At 39.2% G+C, this 18887-nt stretch overlaps 1 protein-coding gene, 16 non-coding genes and 2 pseudogenes across 17 annotated transcripts; all 19 read right to left on the bottom strand.

The window, feature by feature from the left end:
* Positions 1 to 513: 513 nt before the first annotated feature.
* LOC148398687 (uncharacterized) lies at positions 514 to 18568 on the bottom strand. The gene is made up of 3 exons (XM_088372742.1): positions 18364 to 18568; positions 1407 to 1523; positions 514 to 768 (listed from the first exon to the last, which is right to left on the bottom strand). Exons 1-3 carry the CDS (start codon positions 18433 to 18435, stop codon positions 580 to 582), a joined length of 378 nt encoding a protein of 125 aa, XP_088228868.1. The 5' UTR covers positions 18436 to 18568; the 3' UTR covers positions 514 to 579.
* On the bottom strand, positions 5345 to 5535 carry LOC148398705 (U2 spliceosomal RNA). The gene has a single exon (XR_015858399.1). It is a non-coding gene; the product is annotated as a U2 spliceosomal RNA (small nuclear RNA).
* On the bottom strand, positions 6021 to 6197 carry LOC148398704 (U2 spliceosomal RNA; annotated as a pseudogene).
* On the bottom strand, positions 6680 to 6871 carry LOC148398703 (U2 spliceosomal RNA). The gene has a single exon (XR_015858384.1). It is a non-coding gene; the product is annotated as a U2 spliceosomal RNA (small nuclear RNA).
* Positions 7354 to 7545, bottom strand: LOC148398702 (U2 spliceosomal RNA). Its single transcript, XR_015858382.1, has one exon. It is a non-coding gene; the product is annotated as a U2 spliceosomal RNA (small nuclear RNA).
* LOC148398701 (U2 spliceosomal RNA) lies at positions 8028 to 8218 on the bottom strand. Its single transcript, XR_015858381.1, has one exon. It is a non-coding gene; the product is annotated as a U2 spliceosomal RNA (small nuclear RNA).
* On the bottom strand, positions 8702 to 8891 carry LOC148398700 (U2 spliceosomal RNA). Its single transcript, XR_015858394.1, has one exon. It is a non-coding gene; the product is annotated as a U2 spliceosomal RNA (small nuclear RNA).
* On the bottom strand, positions 9374 to 9565 carry LOC148398699 (U2 spliceosomal RNA). The gene has a single exon (XR_015858389.1). It is a non-coding gene; the product is annotated as a U2 spliceosomal RNA (small nuclear RNA).
* LOC148398698 (U2 spliceosomal RNA) lies at positions 10048 to 10238 on the bottom strand. The gene has a single exon (XR_015858392.1). It is a non-coding gene; the product is annotated as a U2 spliceosomal RNA (small nuclear RNA).
* On the bottom strand, positions 10721 to 10912 carry LOC148398697 (U2 spliceosomal RNA). The gene has a single exon (XR_015858390.1). It is a non-coding gene; the product is annotated as a U2 spliceosomal RNA (small nuclear RNA).
* On the bottom strand, positions 11396 to 11585 carry LOC148398696 (U2 spliceosomal RNA). Its single transcript, XR_015858393.1, has one exon. It is a non-coding gene; the product is annotated as a U2 spliceosomal RNA (small nuclear RNA).
* On the bottom strand, positions 12068 to 12259 carry LOC148398695 (U2 spliceosomal RNA). The gene has a single exon (XR_015858383.1). It is a non-coding gene; the product is annotated as a U2 spliceosomal RNA (small nuclear RNA).
* Positions 12742 to 12932, bottom strand: LOC148398694 (U2 spliceosomal RNA). The gene has a single exon (XR_015858395.1). It is a non-coding gene; the product is annotated as a U2 spliceosomal RNA (small nuclear RNA).
* LOC148398693 (U2 spliceosomal RNA) lies at positions 13415 to 13606 on the bottom strand. Its single transcript, XR_015858387.1, has one exon. It is a non-coding gene; the product is annotated as a U2 spliceosomal RNA (small nuclear RNA).
* Positions 14089 to 14279, bottom strand: LOC148398692 (U2 spliceosomal RNA). The gene has a single exon (XR_015858391.1). It is a non-coding gene; the product is annotated as a U2 spliceosomal RNA (small nuclear RNA).
* On the bottom strand, positions 14762 to 14953 carry LOC148398691 (U2 spliceosomal RNA). The gene has a single exon (XR_015858386.1). It is a non-coding gene; the product is annotated as a U2 spliceosomal RNA (small nuclear RNA).
* Positions 15436 to 15627, bottom strand: LOC148398690 (U2 spliceosomal RNA). Its single transcript, XR_015858388.1, has one exon. It is a non-coding gene; the product is annotated as a U2 spliceosomal RNA (small nuclear RNA).
* LOC148398689 (U2 spliceosomal RNA) lies at positions 16110 to 16300 on the bottom strand. Its single transcript, XR_015858380.1, has one exon. It is a non-coding gene; the product is annotated as a U2 spliceosomal RNA (small nuclear RNA).
* Positions 16777 to 16945, bottom strand: LOC148398688 (U2 spliceosomal RNA; annotated as a pseudogene).
* Positions 18569 to 18887: the final 319 nt, after the last annotated feature.

The following is an 18887-nucleotide window of genomic DNA, read 5'->3' as shown; positions in this document are numbered from 1 at the left end:
TTATAACGTAGGAAAATGAAATGAGATCAGTAAAACAGGAAAAGTCGTTCTTTGTAAGAAAAGTCAAATAAACACTTAAAAAAATTGTTACGTTTATTCATCCAAAACGTTTTGTTTTGCTTCACTAGTTTGTATAATTTAAGAGTATTAAATTGATCTCCCAAATAAAAATGAGGTATGTACCCGAAACAAAAAAGAAACCAGAGTGACCGGCTAAAAACAAAACTTCCATCTGACAACAAAACTTCCATCTGACATTATTGTTTTTATAAATTAATCTAGTTTTGCTGTACAACTCAGGTAAAGATGTGCGTTTAACATTTTTCCTGAAAAGCTTCAATAATTGGGTGCATACATAGTCTGAGATGTAAATTTGCTCACAGGGTTAGTGCAAATTCTAATTAGACATTGATGAATCACAGATATTTGTGTCAAATGTTTATGCACACAAATTAGTGAATGAGGCCCAATTTTTTTCGACTGAAGAGGTAAAGAGTACATGACTAACAGGCGTTAGAAATTGAGGTATGTGGTTTAATTACAACATAATACAGTAATTGTTGTACACATAAGAATTGGTCAGTTAAACAGTCTCTTGACTGACTTCACTACATCATTGTAGATGACTTTGAAATGAGAACCATCACAATAAGGAGCATTTGTTGTGTGCTTGCATGCACACAGCAGGACAGTCTTGTCTTTGTCAGAGGTGAAGCGGAGTGGAGAAATGTTTGGTGCTTTGGTCTTGTGAGCGCCATCACAGTAAGGCTGAGAGAAAGAAAAAGCAGTCAACCCAAAAATGGAAATTGTGTAAAAGTTAGAAAATTCAGATTTTACCTCCCTTCCAGATTTCTCTCTGTCTCTTTTTCCCCATGTTTGTTGACACAAGTAAATGTAGTTTTAAATTATACCGTATTTACCATTAAAAGTTAATATTTATTCAAATATTTATACCTCATTAGCTTTCACGTACAATTAACAAATTTAAAAAAGAGGTTTGCCATTTGCTGTCGACTGAAAATGTGCTTAGGGCTCAGCTAAGGACCAATCACGGCACATGTTGCGCATGTCAGATGAGCCGTGATTGGTGGTAGCCATATTACTCATTTCTGACGAGTGTTTTTCAAGACATTAGTAATTTACTTATTTCTTCAAAATAAATTGATAAAATTGAATGCAAGCTGTATACTGAGATTGTTAGTCAAAAATGGACCATCCTGGCTGGATGGTTCTTTAAAAGTCCGAGGAGGACAGAGCCCCCCCACATCCCCAGTACCATCTGCACCCATGCTCAGCAGAGTTTGTTAAATGTGCCTTTTCCCTTTGTCATCATGATACACGAGCAGCTAATTTTTCAGGCCTTCTACTCCAATCAAAGTGGTGGATATACTTTCTCACAGACAAACCTGTTTCTTGCTGTGCCCACATGCACACCAGGCATAGCGTTTTCCAGCGCACAGTTGCACCCTGTACGGCAACCGAGCTGCAGGGACAGGCTGTGTAGACTCAGGACGAATGTGCACCTGTAATGGATGACAGTTCAGCTATAAAAACAAGCTAATTCTGATTCTAAAAGAGCACCAAAAAAAAAAAATCTAAACATTTTTGTAGATTGTTTTTGTGTTGTCATTTATTTAAAGACACATTAATAGACTATATAAAAAGTCACGTTAATAATAATGTATTACTTCCTGTTTTTTTTTTTTAAAAAAAAGAGCATTCTCAGCAGATGGAACATTTGTAAAGAATTGTTTCATCAAAATATAACTCGAATACCAAACTATTCAAAGGTGAATATAATTGAATAAATTAAATATTGTGTAGCAACCCTTTCTGTTATAATTATATATATTATAATTATGAATTATTTTCTCAACGCTAATATTTATTGGTCTAGCCCCCGTTTAGCCCTAGGAGAGAAAAAAAAAACTGGAGTCATCCCTGTGCATGCTTCTTGAAAGTGCATAGTAAGTAATGTGCGTAAGAAAGTGACTTAAATGCGAATAAATATCCCACAATGTCAAGATTATAAAAATGATGTTAGTATTCAATGCTGGTCTAATCAGAGGACAGCAAGTTAAATTCTTATGCAATGCAGTGTTTAACCTCAACCGGCACACAGGTGTTTTTTTTCTGTTTTGTTTTTTTATGGAGAGAGATTTGTGTCAAAACTATTCACACAAATACACCCTCGATTTTCCACATGTGACATCTGACATGGATTGAGAAGCAGATGGCAAAGCCTGACTGGTTCATATTTATGAGGCTGAACCAATAATCAATAAGGAGTTCAGAGGATACCAACCGTTTCCAACAGCCTTGGAGACATCAATGAGAGACACAACTTTGATGGGGTGATTCGTAATTACAATTCATTTCGTCCATCCATTATCTGTACCGCCTGTCCCCACAGGGGTCGCGGGCGTGTCAGAGCCGATCCCAGCAGTCATCGGGCAGTAGGTGGGGGACACCCTGAACTGGTTGTTCACCATTCGCAGGGCACACAGAGACGAACAACCATTCGCACTCGCATTCAAACCTATGGACAATTTGGAGTGCTCAATCGGCCTACCAAGCATGTTTTTGGGATGTGGGAGGAAACTGGAGCGCCTGGAGAAAACACGCAGACACAGGGAGAACTTGCAAACTACACACAGGGAGGGCCAGGGGTGGAATCGAACCCGTAACCTCTGAACTGTGAGGCGGACGTGCCACCCTCAATTAATCAATAATAGTAATAAAATATAGCGGGTTAATAACGTACTTTCCGGCCTATAAGTCGCTCCGGAGTATAAGTCGCACCAGCCATAAAATGCCCCAAAAAGTGAAAAAAAAAATATATAAGTCGCTCCGGAGTATAAGTCGCATTTTGGGGGGCAATTTATTCGACAAAATCCCACACCAAAAACAGTCATGAACGAGCAACAACAGGCTAAACGATAGCAACAACAGGCTAAACGATAGGTATGCTAACGTGACAAACACAAACAAAGAGCTGAGAACGGGCCTGATGTAACATATAGAGTGATTAAGGACAACTATTACATGAATAACATGTTTATAAAACCATCGGTGTCACTCCAATTCAGTAACTCCATCGATCATTCGATACGATAGCAACAGGCTAAACGATAGGTATGCTAACGTGACAAACACAAATGAGGAGCTGAGAACGGGCCTGACGTAACATATAGAGTGACTTAGGACAACCATTATATAAATAACATATTTATAAAACCATCGGTGTCACTCCAATTCATTAAATCCATCGATCGTTCTTTGTCAACAATGGCTGCACGCGGCTGAGGGCGCTTGCACTTCAAAATATTCCACAGGCTCATATAACGATATATAAACTATATTTCAAATAACTATAATATAAGCAATAATATTATCAAACCATCCGTGCACTTTAAATCCATTAAATCCATCGATTAAATTCCTCGTCCTTTGTCAACATCGCCGCGCGTGCGCCCTGACGTCAGCCTCGTCTTTATTCCACAGATCTAGTATATAACTATATTGTAGCGTTAACAAAGTACAAGGATAGACGTGGGTTTGGTAAACGGCTCTTTATTCCACAAAACAAACTTCCAAGCGTGTGGCGGCGTGGACTTCCAGACACGAGAGCTCCATGGCATAGGACCGGGCGTGCGTAATGGCCATGTCCGAGCCCCATGCACCGTTCGCGGACAGCCACTCGGCCGAGCGCCGGCCCCCGACCCAGTAGAGTAGGACCGGGCGTGCGTAAAAGCCATAATAGTTTTTCAAACCTTCTATGTCACTCCAAATCCTTAATTCCTTCAAACTCTTTGTCCTCCGTGTCACTTAGAAATGATCACCGCGAATGATGCCGGTATGACGTGGGTCGCGCCGCGCGGTGCCACTGACGTCACTTGAAATAGTAATCCATTGGTACATCACGGTTCTCCAAACTTTCTTTCTGCTGCTTGATTACTGTTTTCAGCTGCATATTTTACAACTTGAAGTTTGTAACTTGCAAAATATGACTTTCTTTTTGGTGCCATTTTTCTTAAGCCCACCCAGTTGATGAGTCACGGCCAACGGTGAAATTTAAAGCGCCCTCATCCGGTTTTGTCTGAAAATATAATTTTTTTCAGATGTAGTTTTTTGTTTTGTTTATTTGGTTGTTTTATCAAAGTCAAAGTCTGCTTTATTGTCGATTTTTTTTCATATACCAAGACACACAAAGAGATTGAAATTACGTTCCCACTATCCCTCGGTGAGATAGTACACATATGCATACAAGCAACACAAAAAAACCCAAGAAGGCATAGACAATGAATAAATAAGAGTGTTGAATAAATGATAAATAAATAATAATAAATAATAATAATAAATATAAGAGGAGCAAACCGACAGTGGACTTGGATATGGTGCTTTAAAGTGTTAATTGCTTTATTTGATGTTTTCTCTATTTTTTATGTTTTGAATATGTTCAAGATAAAGATATAAAAGCATGTTAAGTGATCAACTATACTAAAAATAACATGGGAAGTGGTCAACTATACTTTTAAGTGATGTCTTAATGATCAAGTAAAAATTTGTGAAAAAAAAACATATATAAGTCGCTCCTGAGTATAAGTCGCCCCCCCACCCAAACTATGAAAAAAAACGCGACTTATAGTCCGGAAATTACGGTACTAACTCGCTGATACTAACACACGCCTGATAGCATGTACCCCGAGCAGCGTGTGATCGATTCTCGTTCAGTGGCAGTGTGCATGTGGGTGTAATGGTTCTTTGTTTATATATGTACCCTGCCAACTTGCTGGAGACCAGAGTGTAACCTGCCTTTCAGAGTGTAACCGGGGGGTGTCAATGTTATTTGACACTCCGAGAACCCAATTACAGGTCTTCCAATAATGACCAAAATGTCATGCATGTTTAAAATCGAGTATATAGTACATATTTTAAAAGAAAACCAGTTGTTGATGACGTTTCTTCAGGATTTGGTTAGGGTACTTCAATACAGAGTAAGCTGCAACACTTTCACATATTGTCTCTACCATTTGCTGTGGTTACCTCTGACATGAGGCAATCAGTTATTGTTTTCACCTAAAGAGGGGGTGTTATCTCTATTGATGGCATTACAATGTTATTTGACACTCAAAGAACCAAATTACAGGTGTTCCAATAATGACCAAAATGCCATGCATGTTTAAAATCGAGTATATAGTACATATTTTAAAAGAAAAACAGTTGATGTTTCTTCAGGATTCCGTTAAGTCACTTCTACACATGCTATGCGACTAAAACTCCACATTAACATCTTAACCAGCTTCAGATACCATGATAGCAAATTTATTATTTTCACCAGAAAACGGGCTGCACTATTCCTGGAGATACTGCAATACCCGGTCGATACGTGGAGTGGACAGAGCAAACCACTACTCCACCTCCTTGTTCCAAAAATCAATTTAATATATTGTCCACAAAAAGGGAACATATCAGATATTAAACTAATAAGAACAGATACTACACTCAATCTTAGCCAAAAGGCCGAGAAGCGATGATAACCCAAGGTAGTCAAACGGGGACCAGGTCATTTCCAGCACTACAACCTAAAGTGAGAGTGACAAACGTCACCTAGCAACAACAACACACATTTACACGCCAAGACATTATAAGTGAAATGAGGACAGTTGTGCCGCTTTGGGGCCTATAAAACCAAATAAATATTGAGTAATTGCTGGGTTCTATAAGTCACATGACTTATGTTGGTCCAATGAAAAAGCACCAAGAAAGTTATCTCTATTAATGGCATTACAATGTTATTTGACACTCAAGGAACCCAATTACAGGTGTTCCAATAATGACCAAAATGCCATGCATGTATAAAATTGAGTATATAGTACATATTTTAAAAGACAAACAGTTGATGTTTCTTCAGGATTCCGTTAAGTTACTTCTATACATGCTATGCGATAACAATTCCACATTAACATCTTAACCAGCTTCAGATACCATGATAACAAATTTATTATTTTAACCAGAAAAGGGGGTGGACCATTCCTGGAGGTACTGCAATACCAGGTTGATGCGTGGAGGGGACGGAGCAAGCCCCTATTCCAAACATCAATTTAATATATGACCCCCAAAAAGGGAACCTATCAGATATTAAACTGATAAGAACAGATACTACACTTGATCTTAGCCATAGGCCGAGAAGCGATAACTCAAGGTAGTCAAACGGGGACCAGGTCATTTCCAGCACTACAACCTAAAGTGAGAGTGACAAACGTCACCTCGCGACAACAGCACACATTTACACGCCAAGACATTGTAAGTGAAATGAGGACAGTTGTGCCGCTTTGGGGCCTATAAAACCAAATAAATATTGAGTAATTGCTGGGTTCTATAAGTCACGTGATCTATATTGATCCCATAAAAAAGCACCAAGAAAGTTATCTCTATAAATGGCATTACAATGTTATTTGACACTCAAAGAACCCAATTACAGTTGTTCCAATAATGACCAAAATGCCATGCATGTTTAAAATCAAGTATATAGTACATATTTTAAAAGAAAAATAGTTGATGTTTCTTCAGGGTTCCGTTAAGTTACTTCTACACATGCTATGCGACGACAATTCCACATTAACATCTTAACCAGCTTCAGATACCATGATAAGAAATTTATTATTTTCACCAGAAAAGGGGGTGCACCATTCCTGGAGGTACTGCAATACCAGGTCGATGCGTGGAGTGGACGGAGCAAGCCCCTATTCCACCTCCCTGTTCCAAAAATCAATTTAATATATGGTCCCAATAAAAGGGAACATATCAGATATTAAACTGATAAGAACAGATACTACACTTGATCTTAGCCAAAAGGCCGAGAAGCAATAACCCAAGGTAGTCAAACGGGGACCAGGTCATTTCCAGCACTACAACCTAAAGTGAGAGTGACAAACGTCACCTCGCGACAACAGCACACATTTACACGCCAAGACATTGTAAGTGAAATGAGGACAGTTGTGCCGCTTTGGGGCCTATAAAACCAAATAAATATTGAGTAATTGCTGGGTTCTATAAGTCACGTGATCTATATTGATCCCATAAAAAAGCACCAAGAAAGTTATCTCTATAAATGGCATTACAATGTTATTTGACACTCAAAGAACCCAATTACAGTTGTTCCAATAATGACCAAAATGCCATGCATGTTTAAAATCAAGTATATAGTACATATTTTAAAAGAAAAACAGTTGATGTTTCTTCAGGGTTCCGTTAAGTTACTTCTACACATGCTATGCGACGACAATTCCACATTAACATCTTAACCAGCTTCAGATACCATGATAAGAAATTTATTATTTTCACCAGAAAAGGGGGTGCACCATTCCTGGAGGTACTGCAATACCAGGTCGATGCGTGGAGTTGACGGAGCAAGCCCCTATTCCACCTCCCTGTTCCAAAAATCAATTTAATATATGGTCCCAATAAAAGGGAACATATCAGATATTAAACTGATAAGAACAGATACTACACTTGATCTTAGCCAAAAGGCCGAGAAGCGATAACCCAAGGTAGTCAAACGGGGACCAGGTCATTTCCAGCACTACAACCTAAAGTGAGAGTGACAAACGTCACCTCGCGACAACAGCACACATTTACACGCCAAGACATTGTAATTGAAATGAGGACAGTTGTGCCGCTTTGGGGCCTATAAAACCAAATAAATATTGAGTAATTGCTGGGTTCTATAAGTCACATGACTTATGTTGGTCCAATGAAAAAGCACCAAGAAAGTTATCTCTATTAATGGCATTACAATGTTATTTGACACTCAAGGAACCCAATTACAGGTGTTCCAATAACGACCAAAATGCCATGCATGTATAAAATCGAGTATATAGTACATATTTTAAAAGAAAAACAGTTGATGTTTCTTCAGGGTTCCGTGAAGTTACTTCTACACATGCTATGCGACGACAATTCCACATTAACATCTTAACCAGCTTCAGATACCATGATAACAAATCTATTATTTTCACCAGAAAAGGGGGTGCACCATTCCTGGAGGTACTGCAATACCAGGTCGATGCGTGGAGTGGACAGAGCAAGCCCCTATTCCACCTCCCTATTCCAAAAATCAATTTAATATACAGTCCCCAAAAAGGGAACGTATCAGATATTGAACTGATAAGAACAGATACTACACTTGATCTTAGCCAAAAGGCCGAGAAGCGATAACCCAAGGTAGTCAAACGGGGACCAGGTCATTTCCAGCACTACAACCTAAAGTGAGAGTGACAAACGTCACCTAGCGACAACAACACACATTTACACGCCAAGACATTATAAGTGAAATGAGGACAGTTGTGCCGCTTTGGGGCCTATAAAACCAAATAAATATTGAGTAATTGCTGGGTTCTATAAGTCACATGACTTATGTTGGTCCAATGAAAAAGCACCAAGAAAGTTATCTCTATTAATGGCATTACAATGTTATTTGACACTCAAGGAACCCAATTACAGGTGTTCCAATAATGACCAAAATGCCATGCATGTATAAAATTGAGTATATAAGTACATATTTTAAAAGACAAACAGTTGATGTTTCTTCGGGATTCCGTTAAGTTACTTCTATACATGCTATGCGATAACAATTCCACATTAACATCTTAACCAGCTTCAGATACCATGATAACAAATTTATTATTTTAACCAGAAAAGGGGGTGGACCATTCCTGGAGGTACTGCAATACCAGGTCGATGCGTGGAGGGGACGGAGCAAGCCCCTATTCCACCTCCCTGTTCCAAACATCAATTTAATATATGACCCCCAAAAAGGGAACCTATCAGATATTAAACTGATAAGAACAGATACTACACTTGATCTTAGCCATGGGCCGAGAAGCGATAACTCAAGGTAGTCAAACGGGGACCAGGTCATTTCCAGCACTACAACCTAAAGTGAGAGTGACAAACGTCACCTCGCGACAACAGCACACATTTACACGCCAAGACATTGTAAGTGAAATGAGGACAGTTGTGCCGCTTTGGGGCCTATAAAACCAAATAAATATTGAGTAATTGCTGGGTTCTATAAGTCACGTGATCTATATTGATCCCATAAAAAAGCACCAAGAAAGTTATCTCTATAAATGGCATTACAATGTTATTTGACACTCAAAGAACCCAATTACAGTTGTTCCAATAATGACCAAAATGCCATGCATGTTTAAAATCAAGTATATAGTACATATTTTAAAAGAAAAATAGTTGATGTTTCTTCAGGGTTCCGTTAAGTTACTTCTACACATGCTATGCGACGACAATTCCACATTAACATCTTAACCAGCTTCAGATACCATGATAAGAAATTTATTATTTTCACCAGAAAAGGGGGTGCACCATTCCTGGAGGTACTGCAATACCAGGTCGATGCGTGGAGTGGACGGAGCAAGCCCCTATTCCACCTCCCTGTTCCAAAAACCAATTTAATATATGGTCCCAATAAAAGGGAACATATCAGATATTAAACTGATAAGAACAGATACTACACTTGATCTTAGCCAAAAGGCCGAGAAGCGATAACCCAAGGTAGTCAAACGGGGACCAGGTCATTTCCAGCACTACAACCTAAAGTGAGAGTGACAAACGTCACCTAGCAACAACAACACACATTTACACGCCAAGACATTATAAGTGAAATGAGGACAGTTGTGCCGCTTTGGGGCCTATAAAACCAAATAAATATTGAGTAATTGCTGGGTTCTATAAGTCACATGACTTATGTTGGTCCAATGAAAAAGCACCAAGAAAGTTATCTCTATTAATGGCATTACAATGTTATTTGACACTCAAGGAACCCAATTACAGGTGTTCCAATAATGACCAAAATGCCATGCATGTATAAAATCGAGTATATAGTACATATTTTAAAAGACAAACAGTTGATGTTTCTTCAGGATTCCGTTAAGTTACTTCTATACATGCTATGCGATAACAATTCCACATTAACATCTTAACCAGCTTCAGATACCATGATAACAAATTTATTATTTTAACCAGAAAAGGGGGTGGACCATTCCTGGAGGTACTGCAATACCAGGTCGATGCGTGGAGTGGACGGAGCAAGCCCCTATTCCACCTCCCTGTTCCAAACATCAATTTAATATATGACCCCCAAAAAGGGAACGTATCAGATATTAAACTGATAAGAGCAGATACTACACTTGATCTTAGCCAAAAGGCCGAGAAGCGATAACCCAAGGTAGTCAAACGGGGACCAGGTCATTTCCAGCACTACAACCTAAAGTGAGAGTGACAAACGTCACCTCGCGACAACAGCACACATTTACACGCCAAGACATTGTAAGTGAAATGAGGACAGTTGTGCCGCTTTGGGGCCTATAAAACCAAATAAATATTGAGTAATTGCTGGGTTCTATAAGTCACGTGATCTATATTGATCCCATAAAAAAGCACCAAGAAAGTTATCTCTATAAATGGCATTACAATGTTATTTGACACTCAAAGAACCCAATTACAGTTGTTCCAATAATGACCAAAATGCCATGCATGTTTAAAATCAAGTATATAGTACATATTTTAAAAGAAAAACAGTTGATGTTTCTTCAGGGTTCCGTTAAGTTACTTCTACACATGCTATGCGACGACAATTCCACATTAACATCTTAACCAGCTTCAGATACCATGATAAGAAATTTATTATTTTCACCAGAAAAGGGGGTGCACCATTCCTGGAGGTACTGCAATACCAGGTCGATGCGTGGAGTTGACGGAGCAAGCCCCTATTCCACCTCCCTGTTCCAAAAATCAATTTAATATATGGTCCCAATAAAAGGGAACATATCAGATATTAAACTGATAAGAACAGATACTACATTTGATCTTAGCCAAAAGGCCGAGAAGCAATAACCCAAGGTAGTCAAACGGGGACCAGGTCATTTCCAGCACTACAACCTAAAGTGAGAGTGACAAACGTCACCTCGCGACAACAGCACACATTTACACGCCAAGACATTGTAATTGAAATGAGGACAGTTGTGCCGCTTTGGGGCCTATAAAACCAAATAAATATTGAGTAATTGCTGGGTTCTATAAGTCACATGACTTATGTTGGTCCAATGAAAAAGCACCAAGAAAGTTATCTCTATTAATGGCATTACAATGTTATTTGACACTCAAGGAACCCAATTACAGGTGTTCCAATAATGACCAAAATGCCATGCATGTATAAAATTGAGTATATAAGTACATATTTTAAAAGACAAACAGTTGATGTTTCTTCGGGATTCCGTTAAGTTACTTCTATACATGCTATGCGATAACAATTCCACATTAACATCTTAACCAGCTTCAGATACCATGATAACAAATTTATTATTTTAACCAGAAAAGGGGGTGGACCATTCCTGGAGGTACTGCAATACCAGGTCGATGCGTGGAGGGGACGGAGCAAGCCCCTATTCCACCTCCCTGTTCCAAACATCAATTTAATATATGACCCCCAAAAAGGGAACCTATCAGATATTAAACTGATAAGAACAGATACTACACTTGATCTTAGCCATGGGCCGAGAAGCGATAACTCAAGGTAGTCAAACGGGGACCAGGTCATTTCCAGCACTACAACCTAAAGTGAGAGTGACAAACGTCACCTCGCGACAACAGCACACATTTACACGCCAAGACATTGTAAGTGAAATGAGGACAGTTGTGCCGCTTTGGGGCCTATAAAACCAAATAAATATTGAGTAATTGCTGGGTTCTATAAGTCACGTGATCTATATTGATCCCATAAAAAAGCACCAAGAAAGTTATCTCTATAAATGGCATTACAATGTTATTTGACACTCAAAGAACCCAATTACAGTTGTTCCAATAATGACCAAAATGCCATGCATGTTTAAAATCAAGTATATAGTACATATTTTAAAAGAAAAATAGTTGATGTTTCTTCAGGGTTCCGTTAAGTTACTTCTACACATGCTATGCGACGACAATTCCACATTAACATCTTAACCAGCTTCAGATACCATGATAAGAAATTTATTATTTTCACCAGAAAAGGGGGTGCACCATTCCTGGAGGTACTGCAATACCAGGTCGATGCGTGGAGTGGACGGAGCAAGCCCCTATTCCACCTCCCTGTTCCAAAAATCAATTTAATATATGGTCCCAATAAAAGGGAACATATCAGATATTAAACTGATAAGAACAGATACTACACTTGATCTTAGCCAAAAGGCCGAGAAGCGATAACCCAAGGTAGTCAAACGGGGACCAGGTCATTTCCAGCACTACAACCTAAAGTGAGAGTGACAAACGTCACCTAGCAACAACAACACACATTTACACGCCAAGACATTATAAGTGAAATGAGGACAGTTGTGCCGCTTTGGGGCCTATAAAACCAAATAAATATTGAGTAATTGCTGGGTTCTATAAGTCACATGACTTATGTTGGTCCAATGAAAAAGCACCAAGAAAGTTATCTCTATTAATGGCATTACAATGTTATTTGACACTCAAGGAACCCAATTACAGGTGTTCCAATAATGACCAAAATGCCATGCATGTATAAAATCGAGTATATAGTACATATTTTAAAAGACAAACAGTTGATGTTTCTTCAGGATTCCGTTAAGTTACTTCTATACATGCTATGCGATAACAATTCCACATTAACATCTTAACCAGCTTCAGATACCATGATAACAAATTTATTATTTTAACCAGAAAAGGGGGTGGACCATTCCTGGAGGTACTGCAATACCAGGTCAATGCGTGGAGTGGACGGATCAAGCCCCTATTCCACCTCCCTGTTCCAAACATCAATTTAATATATGACCCCCAAAAAGGGAACGTATCAGATATTAAACTGATAAGAGCAGATACTACACTTGATCTTAGCCAAAAGGCCGAGAAGCGATAACCCAAGGTAGTCAAACGGGGACCAGGTCATTTCCAGCACTACAACCTAAAGTGAGAGTGACAAACGTCACCTAGCGACAACAACACACATTTACACGCCAAGACATTATAAGTGAAATGAGGACAGTTGTGCCGCTTTGGGGCCTATAAAACCAAATAAATATTGAGTAATTGCTGGGTTCTATAAGTCACATGACTTATGTTGGTCCAATGAAAACGCACCAAGAAAGTTATCTCTATTAATGGCATTACAATGTTATTTGACACTCAAGGAACCCAATTACAGGTGTTCTAATAATGACCAAAATGCCATGCATGTATAAAATCGAGTATATAGTACATATTTCAAAAGAAAAACAGTTGATGTTTCTTCAGGGTTCCGTGAAGTTACTTCTACACATGCTATGCGACGACAATTCCACATTAACATCTTAACCAGCTTCAGATACCATGATAACAAATCTATTATTTTCACCAGAAAAGGGGGTGCACCATCCCTGGAGGTACTGCAATACCAGGTCGATGCGTGGAGTGGACGGAGCAAGCCCCTATTCCACCTCCCTGTTCCAAAAATCAATTTAATATATGGTCCCAATAAAAGGGAACGTATCAGATATTAAACTGATAAGAACAGATACTACACTTGATCTTAGCCAAAAGGCCGAGAAGCGATAACCCAAAGTAGTCAAACGGGGACCAGGTCATTTCCAGCACTACAACCTAAAGTGAGAGTGACAAACGTCACCTCGCGACAACAGCACACATTTACACGCCAAGACATTGTAAGTGAAATGAGGACAGTTGTGCCGCTTTGGGGCCTATAAAACCAAATAAATATTGAGTAATTGCTGGGTTCTATAAGTCACATGACTTATGTTGGTCCAATGAAAAAGCACCAAGAAAGTTATCTCTATTAATGGCATTACAATGTTATTTGACACTCAAGGAACCCAATTACAGGTGTTCCAATAACGACCAAAATGCCATGCATGTATAAAATCGAGTATATAGTACATATTTTAAAAGAAAAACAGTTGATGTTTCTTCAGGGTTCCGTGAAGTTACTTCTACACATGCTACGCGACGACAATTCCACATTAACATCTTAACCAGCTTCAGATACCATGATAACAAATCTATTATTTTCACCAGAAAAGGGGGTGCACCATTCCTGGAGGTACTGCAATACCAGGTCGATGCGTGGAGTGTACAGAGCAAGCCCCTATTCCACCTCCCTATTCCAAAACTCAATTTAATATGCAGTCCCCAAAAAGGGAACATATCAGATATTAAACTGATAGGAACAGATACTACACTTGATCATAGCCAAAAGGCCGTGAAGCGATAACCCAAGGTAGACAAACGGGGACCAAGTCATTTCCAGCACTACAACCTAAAGTGAGAGTGACAAACGTCACCTAGCAACAACAACACACATTTACACGCCAAGACATTATAAGTGAAATGAGGACAGTTGTGCCGCTTTGGGGCCTATAAAACCAAATAAATATTGAGTAATTGCTGGGTTCTATAAGTCACATGACTTATGTTGGTCCAATGAAAAAGCACCAAGAAAGTTATCTCTATTAATGGCATTACAATGTTATTTGACACTCAAGGAACCCAATTACAGGTGTTCTAATAATGACCAAAATGCCATGCATGTATAAAATCGAGTATATAGTACATATTTCAAAAGAAAAACAGTTGATGTTTCTTCAGGGTTCCGTGAAGTTACTTCTACACATGCTATGCGACGACAATTCCACATTAACATCTTAACCAGCTTCAGATACCATGATAACAAATCTATTATTTTCACCAGAAAAGGGGGTGCACCATCCCTGGAGGTACTGCAATACCAGGTCGATGCGTGGAGTGGACGGAGCAAGCCCCTATTCCACCTCCCTGTTCCAAAAATCAATTTAATATATGGTCCCAATAAAAGGGAACGTATCAGATATTAAACTGATAAGAACAGATACTACACTTGATCTTAGCCAAAAGGCCGAGAAGCGATAACCCAAAGTAGTCAAACGGGGACCAGGTCATTTCCAGCACTACAACCTAAAGTGAGAGTGACAAACGTCACCTCGCGACAACAGCACACATTTACACGCCAAGACATTGTAAGTGAAATGAGGACAGTTGTGCCGCTTTGGGGCCTATAAAACCAAATAAATATTGAGTAATTGCTGGGTTCTATAAGTCACGTGATCTATGTTGATCCCATAAAAAAGCACCAAGAAAGTTATCTCTATAAATGGCATTACAATGTTATTTGACACTCAAGGAACCCAATTACAGGTGTTCCAATAATGACCAAAATGCCATGCATGTATAAAATCGAGTATATAGTACGTATTTTAAAAGAAAAACAGTTGATGTTTCTTCAGGGTTCCGTGAAGTTACTTCTACACATGCTATGCGACGACAATTCCACATTAACATCTTAACCAGTTTCAGATACCATGATAAGAAATTTATTATTATCACCAGAAAAGGGGGTGCACCATTCCTGGAGGTACTGCAATACCAGGTCGATGCGTGGAGTGGACAGAGCAAGCCCCTATTCCACCTCCCTGTTCCAAAAATCAATTTAATAAATGGTCCCAATAAAAGGGAACATATCAGATATTAAACTGATAAGAACAGATACTACACTTGATCTTAGCCAAAAGGCCGAGAAGCGATAACCCAAGGTAGTCAAACGGGGACCAGGTCATTTCCAGCACTACAACCTAAAGTGAGAGTGACAAACGTCACCTCGCGACAACAGCACACATTTACACGCCAAGACATTGTAAGTGAAATGAGGACAGTTGTGCCGCTTTGGGGCCTATAAAACCAAATAAATATTGAGTAATTGCTGGGTTCTATAAGTCACATGACTTATGTTGGTCCAATGAAAAAGCACCAAGAAAGTTATCTCTATTAATGGCATTACAATGTTATTTGACACTCAAGGAACCCAATTACAGGTGTTCCAATAACGACCAAAATGCCATGCATGTATAAAATCGAGTATATAGTACATATTTTAAAAGAAAAACAGTTGATGTTTCTTCAGGGTTCCGTGAAGTTACTTCTACACATGCTACGCGACGACAATTCCACATTAACATCTTAACCAGCTTCAGATACCATGATAACAAATCTATTATTTTCACCAGAAAAGGGGGTGCACCATTCCTGGAGGTACTGCAATACCAGGTCGATGCGTGGAGTGGACAGAGCAAGCCCCTATTCCACCTCCCTATTCCAAAAATCAATTTAATATACAGTCCCCAAAAAGGGAACGTATCAGATATTAAACTGATAAGAACAGATACTACACTTGATCTTAGCCAAAAGGCCGAGAAGCGATAACCCAAGGTAGACAAACGGGGACCAAGTCATTTCCAGCACTACAACCTAAAGTGAGAGTGACAAACGTCACCTAGCGACAACAACACACATTTACACGCCAAGACATTATAAGTGAAATGAGGACAGTTGTGCCGCTTTGGGGCCTATAAAACCAAATAAATATTGAGTAATTGCTGGGTTCTATAAGTCACGTGATCTATGTTGATCCCATAAAAAAGCACCAAGAAAGTTATCTCTATAAATGGCATTACAATGTTATTTGACACTCAAAGAACCCAATTACAGTTGGTCCAATAATGACCAAAATGCCATGCATGTTTAAAATCAAGTATATAGTACATATTTTAAAAGAAAAACAGTTGATGTTTCTTCAGGGTTCCGTTAAGTTACTTCTATACATGCTATGCGACAACAATTCCTTATCTTAACCAGCTTCAGATACCATGATAACAAATTTATTATTTTTACCAGAAAAGGGGGTGCACCATTCCTGGAGATACTGCAATACCAGGTCGATGCGTGGAGTAGACGGAGCAAGCCCCTATTCCACCTCCTTGTTCCAAAAATCAATTTAATATACGGTCCCCAAAAAGGGAACGTATCAGATATTATACTGATAAGAACTCAGTGGCCTAGTAGTTGAGTGTCCGCCCTGAGACTGGAAGGTTGTGGGTTCAAACCCCAGCCGGGTCATACCAAAGACTATAAAAATGGGACCCATTGCCTCCCTGCTTGGCACTCAGCATTAAGGGTTGGAATTGGGGGGTTAGATCACCAAATGATTCCCGAGCGCGGCACCGCTGCTGCTCACTGCTCCCCTCTCCCCCAGGGGATGGATCAAAATCACATGGGGATGGGTTAAATGCAGAGGACAAATTTCACCACACCCAGATGTGTGTGTGACGATGATCATTGGGGACTTTTGTTGCTTTGCATGCTACAAATGAATAGAATGTCCGGCTATATTTCGCTAGTCACATGATCCAGCGACAATTTTGTTTTAAAACCTATCTCGTTTAATCACGTGAAACAGATGTCGTTAGTAAAGTTAACAAATAAATGACTATTCAAGAAAAAGACAGTTTAAGTATTTTAACGATGTTTGATGATAATGACCAGTCAATATATTTCACACGCCAGGTCACATTAATTCCTGATTCCTGTTAAGTAAGTAAAGTCTGATTATTCGCGCCACCATCGCAGTGGAGGCGATCGACACTCACGTAATTGCTTGTACGTCGCAAAGATACGGCCCACGTTTTCACATATACTGTAGAATAATAAATAAACGCAGCCAAACTTTACAACAAAAACAAAAGTGTACATATTTGTTATCAAATGTCAGTTTAAGTTATATTAGTGTGACTAGCTCACGTACGACTTTAACGAGGTTAATAATGGTAATGAGGGTGGGCCCTAAATGCTGATTAAGTCATTAGCTCACCTGTTCGGTAGAAAGTGACGTTTATCCAATTTTATTGCTTATTGCTCCCACCGGTTCACCTGAAGGACACTTTTTTCATACTTTCGCACGTATCAATAGTTTTTGTCAGTGGTTGACAGCGTAAATCCCAAATTTCAGGAGCTATCTTATATAGGGGTGACCAGATTTGGGTTGCTGAAAAAGAGGACACCTCATATTGTCGAGGACAATCTCTCACATATCTCAATGGTTGGCCTCTGTTTTTCTTTTACATTTTGTGTAACTGTTACATCTTATCCTATCATGTGTTACAGCCTATGCCGACAGTGGGGTGATGCATTGATGAAAGCATTGCGAAACCTGTTCTTTAGAATGTGTTCAAGATTTACAAAAAAAAAAAAAAACTACTCTACAAAAGGCAAACGGTATCTGTTATGTTTGTGTAATGAGGTGTGCCAAAGGTGAGTGAAAAGGCGTGGCGACTTGGCACCATAAAGCAAAGCAACTTTAGGTTTTTGTTTTTCTTAATACTCACATACATACCGGATTAATGTAACACAAACATAAAACTTAGCACTGGATTTTCCTGCTGACAATGTTAACGAGATAAGCACCAAAACATTGAAAGAAAACCTTACCAACTTGGAGGGAGCAAGTAAGAGCTCCTCAGGTCGTCTAAAATGTTGCAAACCCCTCCAGACCATGTTCATGTTGTGAATAAATGGAGGAGAATAGTAGCAAAAATGGAGAAAGTAGCACGCAAGTTGCTCCGTACTCTAAAGTGATCTCAAATTCCCAACGAGTAAGCTGACGGGCAATTGGTTGTAAAATGTAAACAAATTGCGTAGTACGCAATGTCCTCCCTTCCTCTTCCTAGGCTCACGCCCTCTCACGGCGGAACGTGAACGAACAAAATCGATTTCTTTCTGAAGAAACGTCGCTCATTCAGTAGTTAATTGCTTAATACGATGGTTTAAATTTCTATTATACACAGTTCACGTTTGTGAGCAAGCAGACTGAGCAAAAGCGATCACACCCGTTAAGCCTATTTTTAATGTGCAAATTAAAATTAACTCTTTAAATTACTACTTCTTAAATGTGTTGTATAGTGGTCTAAAGCAGCGTTCAAGTTGTATGCACATGATACTTATATTATGTCGTG

The sequence above is a fragment of the Syngnathus floridae genome, chromosome 4 (assembly GCF_059516105.1).
Source record: "Syngnathus floridae isolate MCC-2025c chromosome 4, RoL_Sflo_1.0, whole genome shotgun sequence".
In the NCBI taxonomy this organism is placed as follows: Eukaryota; Metazoa; Chordata; class Actinopteri; order Syngnathiformes; family Syngnathidae; genus Syngnathus; species Syngnathus floridae.
Note: the sequence above shows the minus strand (reverse complement) of the source record. Positions and strands in the feature narration are given on the sequence as shown.

What these genes read in the sequence shown, in the direction of transcription:
- LOC148398687 (XM_088372742.1), bottom strand. Translation starts at nt 18,435, where the DNA reads ATGAACATGGTCTGGAGGGGTTTGCAACATTTTAGACGACCTGAGGAG. An exon ending in TACTTGCTCCCTCCAAGTTG is followed by an intron (nt 1,524 to 18,363) that starts GTAAGGTTTTCT and finishes CATCCATTACAG; the next exon opens with GTGCACATTCGTCCTGAGTC. An exon ending in GTGGGCACAGCAAGAAACAG is followed by an intron (nt 769 to 1,406) that starts GTTTGTCTGTGA and finishes TCTTTCTCTCAG; the next exon opens with CCTTACTGTGATGGCGCTCA.